Source organism: Pelodiscus sinensis, chromosome 1 (genome assembly GCF_049634645.1).
Source record: "Pelodiscus sinensis isolate JC-2024 chromosome 1, ASM4963464v1, whole genome shotgun sequence".
NCBI classification, from domain to species: Eukaryota; Metazoa; Chordata; order Testudines; family Trionychidae; genus Pelodiscus; species Pelodiscus sinensis.
In genome coordinates, this window is record NC_134711.1 from 108,187,230 (window position 1) to 108,200,104 (window position 12,875).

The window sequence follows — 12,875 nt, forward strand, 5'->3', positions numbered from 1 at the left end:
TTCAGGCAATAAAGCTGCTTCTTGTTTACAGGATTGCCTAAAGGATGCTCATTCATACTGCAAGCACCATTCCAGGTGACATGCATCCCATCCTGAAAGCAAGAATGAGTTCTGCTTAATAATGATCCAGAGCAGGGCAGACTGGTGCATGTTCATTTTCATTATGTGAGTCAGAGGCCACTGTTAGAAAGTTGTGTTTTTTTGGTGGCTTGGGTTTTGTAGTTTCCTCATAATATTGCTCTTTTAAGACTTTTGAAAGCATGCTGTATACCTCCTCCCTCTCAGATTTTGGCAGACAATTGAAATTCTGAAATCTTGATTTAAGTGCTATAGCTATCTTAGGAAATCTCATATTAGTACCTTTGCGTTTTGTCAAATCTGCAGTGAGTGTTCTTAAAAGGAACAACATATTCTAGTTCACATTTGAGACTGCTATAATGTGAAATACATGTCAAAATGTGGATAAAACAGAGCAGGTGATACTCAGTACTCCTCTAGGGAGTTCATGGACAAATTTAACTAACTTTTTTTAATGAGTGTCAGCATGGAAGTATGTCCTCTGAAAAATGGCAAAACACAGAGGCATATTAATGTTTAGCATATATGGTATGTAAATACCTTGCTTTGAGGTGACATTGTAACTATGGATATAAAATCCTGTTGAAAAAATGAACTGGTTAAATGTTACATTTAACTGGTTATCTGCCGTCTGCCCGCCCTCCCTCCTCCCTGTGGTGGGCCCAGTTGGGCTGCTGGTTAACGCTTTAAATCTCTACTTGTAAATAAGAAATGGGCAGTATTATCTCTCAGAAATGTAAATAAACTTGTTTCTCTTAACAGTTAGCTTAGCAAGAAATAGGACTGAGTGGAGCTGTAGGTTCTAAACCTACAGCCCACAGGCTGGATTTGGCCTTCAGCTTGCTTTGATCCAGCCTGTGGTAAGGATTGGGGCTTCCCACTGCAGTGGGGCAAGCTGGTGCTTATTCTTCAGCCCCATGGCCAGTTTCCAAGCCTCAGTGTTCCCTTGTGGGGCTGGAGTGCGAGCTACAGGTCACCCTGTTGAAGTGCGAAGTCCTGGGCCTCAGTCCACTGTTTCCTCCCACCTGTGTGGCTGGAGTGCCAGGGGAGCCCTGGAGCTCTGAGTTATGTGGGACCAGTGAGGTGGGGTTCTTTACAGGGATGTGAAAGTATAATCAAACAGTAAACCTGGGTTTATCAGTTTATGTTTAGTTACATGCAGGATCCCACTCCTGGTGAGGAAGGTAGGAGCTGGCTTAAAAGCCAGCTCCGCACGTGCACTGGCTCCTGGGGAACTGCCTGCTGCCCCATGCTACTGTCTCTGATACAAACAAACAAACAAAAAACCCCAAACAAAGCCCTTTACATTTGTAAACTGCACTTTCACAATAAAGAGAGTATACCACACTATTTGTAGGTGAATTGAAAAATGCTATCCTTTTATAGTGGAAATATTTGTATTAAAATAATAAAATGAGTACTGTCATGTTGTATTCTGTGTTCTAATTGAAATCATATTTGAAAATGTGTTCTGTTGTTTAACGGTGCAATTAAAACTGTGATTAAGCACAGTTAATTTTTTTAATCATGATGAAATTTGATTTAATCACATGAGGACTAATTATTGACAATCCTAATTACTGTATGGACACTGCCCTTCTGAATTTAAGGGGTTTAAATTGGGGTTTAAATATATAACCCAGTAACCAAAATCAATATTAAAACAATTAAAGGTGAATGTTACCAAATGACATGGCCAGCTATTTCTGGGTGTCCACAGTCTCTGTTATCCTTTGCCTTTCTGGTGTGTGTTACATATTGGGGACCTGCAGTAGATGAATGGACAGGAAGCACATATGTATGTTCTGAGGAGTACTCTACATTGGCTGTGACTTGGTCTATCCAACCACTGAATTGTCCAAAGGCTATGTAACCAGCTGGCCATGATAACATGGCAGGGTCTCAGTAGTCAATGAAAATTCCATCGACTACTCGATTAGCTGATTAATTGAAATTTAAGATCCCAAGGCCAGAGATAGGGACCAGGGCAGCTATAACTCCACTGGGCCAACAGAGAGCGGGGTGGAGAAAAGGGGAGCTATCTACTATATATTTCAGAGAGTGTGTCTGTCTCCCAGCCAGGTGACATGCACTCCTTTGGCTGTGCCCACTGCTGCTGCACTGACCATGGACAAGTGCTTCTCACTTAGTCCCAGGCTGCTACAGTGATAGGCAGCTGGGGTTGTCCTCTCTCCCTAGGGCAGCCTTCATGCTGACCCCTCTCATCCCCTGCCTCATCCCAGAACAATGTTTTAAATGAAGAAAAACAAAATGTATCTGAGTTAAGGGCCTGAGCGGCACCAGGTAAATTTTCTAGTTGTGTTATAAACCGAGTTCACTTATATTCTGTACCTAAACTTTTAAAGTAAGCTTTAACAATGTTAAGTGCATCAGCCAAATGTTTAGATACATTATGATCAGTTCTTCAAGAAAGAACTTAAGCGAACAAATACTTCCACGCCTGTTCACAGTTTTGGTAGCAGCAGTTTGTGAACAGGTCTTGAAAAACTTTATCCAGTCCCTAAGACAAAGTAAAAATTTCTTGTGCTATTGTAGTGTCTAAAAACAGAGTATATTGTGTGTACTTCCAATTTTAAAAATACGATTCACTATCTTATGCTTTCTGTTATTTCTTTTTCTGCTAAACCTCCCTTCCCCCTCCCCCTCCCGTCCAATCAAGGTCTACGTGCGGGGGAGCACATGAAGTCCCCTTCTGCCTAAGGTCCTGCCCCTTCCAGGGTGGCCTGTGATCACTTTGGAAGTTTGTGAAGTGACCCCCCCCTTCAAAAATTATTGTCCACCTCTGCAATTGGCTCTTTCTCTCCTTCTTCTGAGTTTCTCAAGGGTGATAAAAGGAGATCATGCCTCCTTGTTTGTGAAGGGAGTCCTCACAGCATAATGATCCAGGCACTAGAACTTATTGCTGCTTAGAGCTTGACTGGCAGTAACAATGACTTCACACTTGTCAGTGACACTGCTGACCACAGAGTTCTGAATGGCAGCAGTGAAGACTGATCAGACTCACCAAGGAATGACTGAGGCCCTGGAACTGGCTGCAAGTGAATTTAGAAAAACAGCGCTACATTAGCTTACACTGGATTCATATTTGGAGGATCATTTTTATAAGCCATGGGGTCTAGAGTATTTATTTTTAAATACAATCTCAAGCTGCCGAAGCCAAGGCACTTGCCTGGGAAAGATTCTTATTTGTTGAGTGGGTTCAAGTTCATTTATGAAACTGAGTTATCTGATAGAAGCTATGTGCCAGAAAGGGGGAACAAATTAACTTGTTCTTTTGGAGGTTAGACCATGGCCGTGCCAAAAAAAATTACTTGAAAAATTATGGAGGCTTCTATTGGGTTTTGTTATTTTATAATTACAACAGAGTAAAGAAATTATAATTGTAAAACTTGCTTTAAGTTTGATTTCTTGAGGTTTTAAAAAATTACATTTTTGGCAACTGCATGTAGTTGAAAGTATTTAGAAAAATTGGGAAGTAACTGATAGGGGATACTTTCCAGTTGAATGGGGCAAAATAGATGTGGTTTTGTTTTTGAGACATTAGGTATTGAATGTGTGTTTTTTTTTTAATTGATACAGATATGATCTCAAACACCATTGTGACTTTTGAAATGGACAACTGGATCTATTCTGGTTTGTGATTGGCCTTAAACTGACTTGCAACCACAGAAAAACCTCACAGCATCTCTATCTCATTCGTGCTTGAAATCTGTATAGTAACGTTACACCACCAGTTCAGTCATGTATGGAAGTGCTCGGTCAGTTGGTAAGGTTGAACCAAGCAACCAGAGTCCTGGGCGTTCACCAAGGTTGCCAAGATCACCGCGTTTGGGTCATCGTCGAACCAACAGCACAGGTGGGAGCTCTGGAAACAATGCTGGTGGTGGGAGTGGGAAAACGCTTTCCATGGAAAATATTCAATCCTTAAATGCTGCCTATGCCACGTCTGGCCCTATGTATCTAAGTGACCATGAGAACGTGGGTGCCGACACCCCTAAAAGTACCATGACTCTTGGCCGATCTGGGGGGCGACTGCCTTATGGAGTCAGGATGACTGCTATGGGTAGCAGCCCCAATATTGCCAGTAGTGGGGTTGCCAGTGACACTATTGCATTTGGAGACCACCACCTCCCTCCAGTGAGCATGGCATCCACCGTGCCTCACTCACTGCGCCAGGCTAGGGATAACACTATAATGGATCTACAGACACAGCTCAAAGAGGTGCTACGAGAAAATGATCTGTTGCGCAAAGATGTGGAGGTGAAAGAAAGCAAGCTGAGCTCCTCCATGAACAGTATCAAGACCTTCTGGAGTCCTGAGCTAAAGAAGGAGAGAGCCTTAAGAAAAGATGAAGCTTCCAAAATCACCATTTGGAAGGAGCAATATAGAGTTGTGCAGGAAGAAAACCAGGTAAGTTATGCATGGTCATTGTTGAAGTGTTTGGGTGGGAGAGAATAGGACTGAATCAGTGGGTTGTTTCTATTTAATGTGTGGATTTTTTCACTGGATTACACTACTAGGTTATTTGGAATGGGTTGCAGGGTTTCCCAAAGTAATAAAATTGGAAAAATAAAGTGGATTTTTAAACCATAATGCCACTTACTGAACAAAAGTGATTCAACCAGAATTCCAAGCCCTCTGAGCAAGCATATGCTCTTATATTTAATTGTAGGATTTGGGTGTGGACTAATATTAACCAATTAAGTTAGTTCCCTTTAAATGTCAGGTTATTTCCAATTGATCTTCATTGATATTTCTATTGTGCTTGTTGCTGTCATATTTGCAGCATTTTAAGTATTAAAAATGTATCCGTTGTAGATAGTGGGTACTGTTGAACTGCTACTGAACATTGTCTAAGACACTGATGGGCAATAATTTTTGGTGGGGGGGGGACACTCCCATATTTTGGAAAGTGGTCAAGGGCTGAACTTTTCTGTGGAGGAGATTGGGTGCAGAAGGGCACTCAGGGTAAGGTACTGGGGTGCAGGAGATGGTGTGAGGTCTGAAGATGAGTTTGCGTGAAGGAGGGGGTTGTGACCTGGGTAAGAGGTTTAGGGTCAGGGAGGGAATATGGATGCAGAAGATTCTGGCCTGGGGGAGGGGTTCTAGGAGGAGGTGCAAAGTCTGTGAGAAAGGGAAGAGGGAGTGCAGACTGCAGAGGGTCTGGGTGATAACCTGGGGCAAGGGAATGTGGTGCAGGGTCTGAGAGGGTGTTTGGGAGCAGGAGAGGATTCTGGCCTGTAGGAGGGGTGTAGGAAGGGGTACAGGGAGGGAGTTGTGATCTGGGGCAGAGGGTTTGGATGGTGACCTGCGGAAGGGAGTTGGGGTGTGGGAGGAGATGGGGTGCCAGAGGCAGGTTCTGGCTGGGAGGTGCTTACCTAAGTGTCTCCTGGCCGGCAGCCTTGCAGCACCCCAAAGCAGGCTGGGCTTCCTGCCTGCTGCAGTCCCAGATCACTTAAAACTGCAGGATCTCCTTCCGCGTAGCTCTCTGCTCCGGGGGGGGGGGGGGGGGGAAGGCTTTTGCTGCTCCCATCCCCATTTCTCAGTCCCCTCCCTGCAGAACAGAGCGCCACACAGATTGTGCTTTAAACTGAAGCAGCTGTGTCCTGAGGGTCTTGGCAGGATGGTCCGCGGGCCAGATTCGGTGGCTTGGTGAACCGGATCCAGCCCCCCCAGGCTGTATTTCACCCAGTCCTGGTCTAAATGAAGTCAAGGCAAAAGGCTATTTGATATCATTTTAGAAACTGGTTAAAAATTTCAGGTTTAGGGATTTCTGAAATAGCTCTGAACTGTTCTTGTCCTTGGCTACGCTTACTGTTACATCCCATTCAGCCCTGGTTTAGATGCATCTGTTGTCCACAATGGAGTACAACTTGTAGTGTAATCTAGACTCGAGTTCCTGACAAGATTAGCTATGCCATTTACCTACATAGGTTAAAACTCACTTCTCTGCTTTTAAGCTGGCTTCTTTCAGAGGGTTTGTGCCTATTTGATTCCTTCTGCAATCAATCTTTTATGACGTAGATTTTTTTTTTTTGTTAGTGTGGTCATGCTAAATGAAACTGTTTGGGCTGCAGCTGTTTAACAAGTGTTAACATCTGATTTGTAGGCTGGTCTGCACCTTAAACTCTCTGTGCTGCAGTTGTACTCATTTATAATGACTTGTCCAGCTATAGAGTGAATCAGTGGTAGAGAATTATAGGAATGCATATATTTTTTTCTGGCATTAATAAAGGTCAAATATTTGCACATGCGGGTATTAGAATCATAGGATTGGAAGGGACCTTGAGAAGTCATCTAATCCAGGATTCTGCATTCATGGCAGAACTAAGTATTATTTAGACCAGGGCTACTCAACTTTGCAAGCCCCGGGGCCACAGTGTTACTCATAGAACATGCTGAGGGCCGCAACCTAAGTGTGGTTGCATATATATGTGCAAATAGCTTCTTTCATACTGATGGGCATGAATACAAAGATTAAGGCAAGACTATGCAACCCGTAGGTCCCATTTAAGTCAGTTCTGCTGAAATTAATACAATGCAGTATTTACCTGATTTTCACCCATATGACAGCACTTTTAATGAGCAATGACAGCCCAGGAATTGAACTACTAAAATGCATATCAACAGAAGACCATTATATTGAATATTTTTTGTTTTGGCTCCCACCCACGGAGCATGTATTGAGCCCCACCCCATGTAAATCCAAACTGCACCACGGGTCGTAAACAAATGGGCCGCATATTGAGTAGCCCTGATCTAGACCATCTAGACAGGTGTTTGTCTAACCTGCTTTTAAAAATTTGCAATGATGGCGATTCCACAACCTCCTTACATGATTTATTACAGTGCTTAGCCACCCTAACAGGAAGTCTTTTCTAATGTTCAATCTAAACTTTCTTTGATGTTGTTTAAGCCCATTGCTTCTTGTACTACCCTTAGAGGTTAAGAAAAAACACTTTTCTCCCTCCTCCTTGTAACAACCTTTTATGTACTTGAAAACCATTACCATGGTCCCTTCTTAGACTTTTCCTTTCCAGACTGAACAAAAATATTTTTTAACTCCCATCATAGGTCATGTTTTCTAGACCTTTAATCATTGTTGATGCTCTTCTCTGGACTTTCTCCAATTTGTCTACATCTTTCTTGAAATGTTGCAGCCAGAACTGGATGCAGTACTCCATTAGAGGCCTAATCAGCATGGCGTAGAGCAGAAGAATTACTTCTCATGTCTATCTTATTACATTCTTACTAATACATCTCAGAATATTTGCCTGTTTTTCCATAGTGTTTTACTTTTGACTTATGTTCAGCTATGATCTACTATGATCCCCAGATCCCTTTCTGCAATACTCCTTCCTAGACAATCATTTCCTGTTTTGTTTGTGCACAATTAATATTTCTTTAGAGAGTGGACACAGAAAATTAGAGGGAACACTGGCCAGATGGTGTTTGTGATTCAGCTGGAGCTTGCGAAAGCGATAATCTCATTTGGTTTCCTTTCTCTGGCCTGCTCTGGTGCAGAAACATCCGAAGATGGTGTTCTGGTGTCCCAGGACAGGGTGGAGGTGGTAGCCATGAAAGTGAAAGTCAGTTCAGTAGCCAGTTTTTCTCCTATAGTCTCCTTTTAAGAAGACCAAAAGCAGTCCCCTCGTTGTAGGACATAGGAACATAAGAATGGCCGTACTTGATCAGACCAAAGGTCCATCCAGCCCAGCACCCTGTCTGCCAACAGTGGCCAATACCAGGTGTCCCAGAAGGAGTGAATTGAACAGGTAATTATCGAGTGATCTCTCTCCTGCCATCCATCTCCACCCTCTGACAAACAGAGGCTAGGGACACCATTCCTTACCCATCCTGGCTAATAGCCATTAATGGACTTAACCTCCATGAATTTATCTAGTTCTCTTTTAAACCCTGTGATAGTCCTAGCCTTCACAACCTCCTCAGGCAAGGAGTTCCACAGGCAAGGAGTTGACTATGCGCTGTGTGAAGAAGAACTTCCTTTTATTTGTTTTAAACCTGCTTCTCCTTAGTTTCATTTGGTAGCCCCTAGTTCTTATATTATGGGAACAAGTAAATAGCTTTCCCTTATTCGCTTTCTCCACACCACTCATGATTTTATATACCTCTATCATATCCCCCCTTAGTCTCCTCTTTTCCAAGCTGAAAAGTCCCAGTCCCTTTAATCTCTCCTCATATGGAACCCATTCCAAACCCCTAATCATTTTAGTTGCCCTTCTCTGAACCTTTTTCTAATGTCAGTATATCTTTTTTGAGATGAGACCACCACATCTGTACGCAGTATTCAAGATGTGGGCGTACCATGGATTTATATAAGGGCAATTAGATATTCTCCGTCTTATTCTCTATCCCTTTTTTTAATGATTCCTAACATCCTGTTTGCTTTTTAGAGTGCCGCTGCACACTGCGTGGACATCTTCAGAGAACTATCCACGAGAACTCCAAGATGTCTTTCCTGATTACTTGTAGCTAAATTAGCCCCCATAATATTATATGTAGTGTAGTGGGGTGGAATGGCCACCCACTGAGCCGGAGGGGGAGGAACCCCTCGGGCGGCCATTTTGGGCCCGGCCTAGCCCCGCCCCCTCACCTGACCGGAAGTCAAGGGGCGGGACTAGGACTATAAGAAGGCTGCCTGGGAGCTCAGTCAGAGCCCAGCCTCCGAAGGAGCCGGAGGCCCGGCTGGAGCTCCTGCCTGGGGAGGCTAAGACCCGGGCTAGGCCGCCCTCAGCCACCTTCCCAGAGGCCGGCCAGGGCTTCCCTGCCCGGGCTACTAGGGCCTGGTCTGGCCCGCCAGCTGAACCACTCGCGGACCCAGAGGACGGGACCGAGCCGCTGGACCAGCTGGACCCCCGGTGGGTACGGGAACGCCGGACCGGACAACCCCCGCGGGACACTACAGAGCCCCGACCTCTTGACCCCTGGATTGGACCGCCGGCCCCTGCGGAGACGACGCGGGCTTCAACTCCCCGACAGGCCACTGGGACTATCGGTACTGGGGAAGGGGGAAGGAGGAGACAAGAAGCGGCCCAGGGGGTAGTATGGGCTGAGAACAGCCCTAGGCCAGCAAGTTGCGGGCTGGAGCCCCTGCTGAGCCCGTAGCAGCTGTACGGCTGCATCCAGGGCCCCTGGGCCGGGGCGCAGTGGAGTGGGTGGGCCTGCGCCCCCTGCCACCCACTAACCGGGTGGCAGTCTCCTACCCCCTTGCCACTGCTGCAGCTGCACTGCCTGCCCCGCTCGTGAACTAGGAGCTCCTACAGACCTGTGGGTTTGTTTGGGGCCTGCCTTGCGCTGGGGCCTGGCCGCCAGTTGCTGCCCTGCCCGGCTCGAGGGCCTGGGCGTCCGTATGAGGGTTTTTGCACCCGGCCACGATCCGGATTGGACCTTTAAAGGGCCAGGACTCGGACTACTGTAAGGCACGGTGGAGCCATAGGACGGACTATCCATCCATTGTACCAGGGCGGAGGACCCGCCTCCTAAAGGCCTGCCGGCCTACAACGAACTATCCCCCGGAAGGGGACAGCTTAAAGGCTATGGTTGTCACTGCCGGAGGGCAGTGACCAAAAGGGCGACGTGGCGACGAGAGCCACCCCGCCACAGTATACTTGGGGTTATTTTTTCCAATGTGCATTACTTTACATTTATCCACATTAAATTTCATTTGCCATTTTGTTGCCCAATCACTTAGTTTGGTGAGATCTTTTTCAAGTTCTTCAGTCTGCTTTGGTCTTAACTACCTTGAGCAGCTTAGTATCATCTGCAAACTTTGCCACCTCACTGTTTACCCCTTTCTCCAGAACATTTATGAATAAGTTGAATAGAATTGGTCCTAGGACTGACCCTTGGGGGACACCACTAGTTACCCCACTCCATTCTGAAAATGTACCATTTATTCCTATCCTTTGTTTCTTGTCTTTTAACCAGTTCTCAGTCCATGAAAGGATCTTCCCTCTTATTCCATGACAATTTAATTTACGTAAGAGCCTTTGGTGAGGGACTTTGTCAAAGGCTTTCTGGAAATCTAAGTATGCTATATCTACTGGATCCCCCATGTCCACGTGTTTGACCTCTTCAAAGAACTATAATAGATTAGTAAGACATAATTTTCCCTTTACGGAAACCATGTTGACTTTTTCTCAACCAATTATGTTCTTCTATGTGTCCGACAGTTTTATTCTTTACTATTGTTTTGACTAATTTGCCCGGTACTGATGTTAGACTTACCCGTCTGCAAATGCCGGGATCACCTCTAGAGCCCTTTTTAAATATTGACGATACATTAGCTATCTTCCAGTCATTGGGTACAGAAGCTGATTTAAAGGATCGGTTATAATCCATAGTTAATAGTTCTGCAATTTCACATTTGAGTTCTTTCAGAACTCTTGGGTGAATGCCATCTGGTCCCGGTTTTGTCCAGCAATTAATCCTAATTTCCAACATATCTAATTTTTGTTGTTTGGTTTTCAGTTTGGCATTTTTCTTGTTGCGAGGCATGATCTTAATACAGTCATGGAATTATATCTGTTTGTCTTAATTCAGTCTTCCTATCTCCCTTTTGCAATTTTTCCTATCATTGCTTTTGTTATAGGTTGTACACTTCACTTGTTTTTTACTGTTCAGCTTACAAGTAGTGTAAATTTGTAGGTCTAATTATCACAACGGATTATTACATTTGAGAACTTTAGAGTAAGCTCTTACATTGAATTCTTCTAATTAGAGAGTATCTTGTCATCTAAACTTAGATCAGCAAGATGAAAGCTGTCTCCTTGAAACCTCAATTTTGATATTTTTGTTCCTGCTTTTCAGCAATAACCTCCTTTCCTTTAGATCGTTTTCCTTTATACTTTCTAGCTATTACTTTTGCTAGTTGAGTTGGGGAACCATCTGTCCTCCTTTTTAAGAAAAAAAAAAGTTTTTACATGGCAAATCAATCCTGTATGCAGTCCCAGAGTTTACCCCCAATCTGGTTTGATTTTGCACAGTTATCAGGGTATTTCCTTATTGAATCTTCATCCATCTCACATATTTTTAAGACAACATTTGCTGTACTTCAGATGTTATTAGAGCCATGAAGGTAAACTGGCAAATTCACTTCTTTATGCAAACCTTTGGAAGGTGGGTATAGGGGAAAGTGCCACAAAAATAGTGACTGGCACATGTCTAAGATACATTATTTTCAATTTCTAGGTCAGCACAGTGTAAAGTGAGTTATTTCAAGTCTTCATGTTTCTAAACTGCCACTCATGGCATGAAGGCATAAATCATGAAGGCAACATATTATGGTTGGCTTTTTTTGGAATGGAACAATCAGTGGACTATTATGCTATAAAACATGTGTAGAGATGCACACTGATGTTTTTCCACGTCATTTCTCCCTTCTTTCCTTTTACCAGCACACTAATTAAACACTTAAGGATATTGCCAGGACTCTGTTCTCTAGGCACCCACTGTAATTATTATCACAATGCTGGGATTGTATAACTTTGGTCCAAAAAAGGAAGGGTGCAATTTAAAAGCAAAGTGAAACATGCAATGAGATGTAGGAACTGGGAATGCTAATTAATAGATTATAGTCAGCTAGCAGTATGCCCTAATTAAACTCTGCATTCATTATACTCTATATAGCTTTATTGAATTGGTCATTTCACCCATTATAAGGAAGATAGTTAGTTTAATAGGATTTCTTGTCATTAAACAGATTTCTTTGTTTAGGCTATGGACAAGGGATTTTTCTGTGATCTGTGCAGCTTGGATCTGTCCTACGCATTGATAAAATGTGTTTAATTTGTTCCCCTTTGCATTATTTCCCAGATAAATTAAACACATTTTATCAATGCATAGGACAGATCCAAGATGCTCACATCTTGAATATTGTATGCAGAGGTGGACGCCTCATCTCAGAAAGATACCTTGGTATTGGAAAAAGTTCAGAAAAGGGCAACATCTAAGGTGGAGCACCCACAGGGATGCTCCTCAAAGAAGGGAAGGTTACTTACCTTGTGCAGTAACTGAGGTTCTTAGAGATGGTTGTCCCTGTGGATGCTTCAACATACACCTTTCCTTCCCTCTGCTTTGGAACATGTCATTTTGGGCAGAGAAGGAACTGAAGGCTTCATTGACTGTGCATGCAGAGTAGCTGCTCCAGGTGGTGCGTCCTGGCTGCCCCATATGCACTGCCTACCCAGGGCACCACTATCTTAATTCTCCAACTAGACGTATAGTGGCACTCAAACACCTAACCTGGAGCACCTACAAGGACAATTATCTTGAAGAGTCTCAGTTACTGTACAAGGTGAGTAGCCTTCCCATCTAGCTGGGATGCCATATGCTATTGTACTGAGTAATAATGGCACTTTGAGGGGTTTGCCATCAGAGAGAGGCAGCAAGGGGGGAAGCAGGACCTGGTGCTGAGGTGAGCTAGTTCCCCCCCAGCACCGTTTCCATGGGGGATGGGGAGGTAGAGGCATAGCGGGAAAGGGCGTGAGTGAAGACTGCTTCACTCTCTGCTTGTGCCACTTCTGCTGCGATTCTGCTTTTGAAATATATGAATCCCAATGGGGCTCTTGTACATTTCAAAGGCTCAGGCACCGCAGGGAGTGCAGAGCCAGTTCCCTACTGGCCCCACACTCTCTGCAGGTTTTCCACTTTTGAACTGTAGCAAGAGTGCCCTCAGGGCTTTTGCTACAGTTCAAAGTTGCAAGCACCCTTATTGACTAATTGAATAGTAAATGGAAATCCCATCACTATTTGAT

The 12,875-nt window shown here is 44.1% G+C and overlaps 1 protein-coding gene across 8 annotated transcripts in view; it reads left to right on the forward strand.

Annotated features, from left to right (window-relative positions):
* Nucleotides 1-12,875, forward strand: part of ERC1 (ELKS/RAB6-interacting/CAST family member 1) — a 507,898-nt gene that overhangs the window by 33,341 nt on the left and 461,682 nt on the right. For all 8 annotated transcript variants that reach the window (XM_075941054.1, XM_075941075.1, XM_075941087.1 and 5 more), the window contains exon 2: nt 3,679-4,509. In XM_075941054.1, coding sequence (XP_075797169.1) covers nt 3,841-4,509 — 669 coding nt within the window. In that variant the 5' untranslated portion in view covers nt 3,679-3,840. The remainder of the gene's footprint in view (nt 1-3,678; nt 4,510-12,875) is intronic.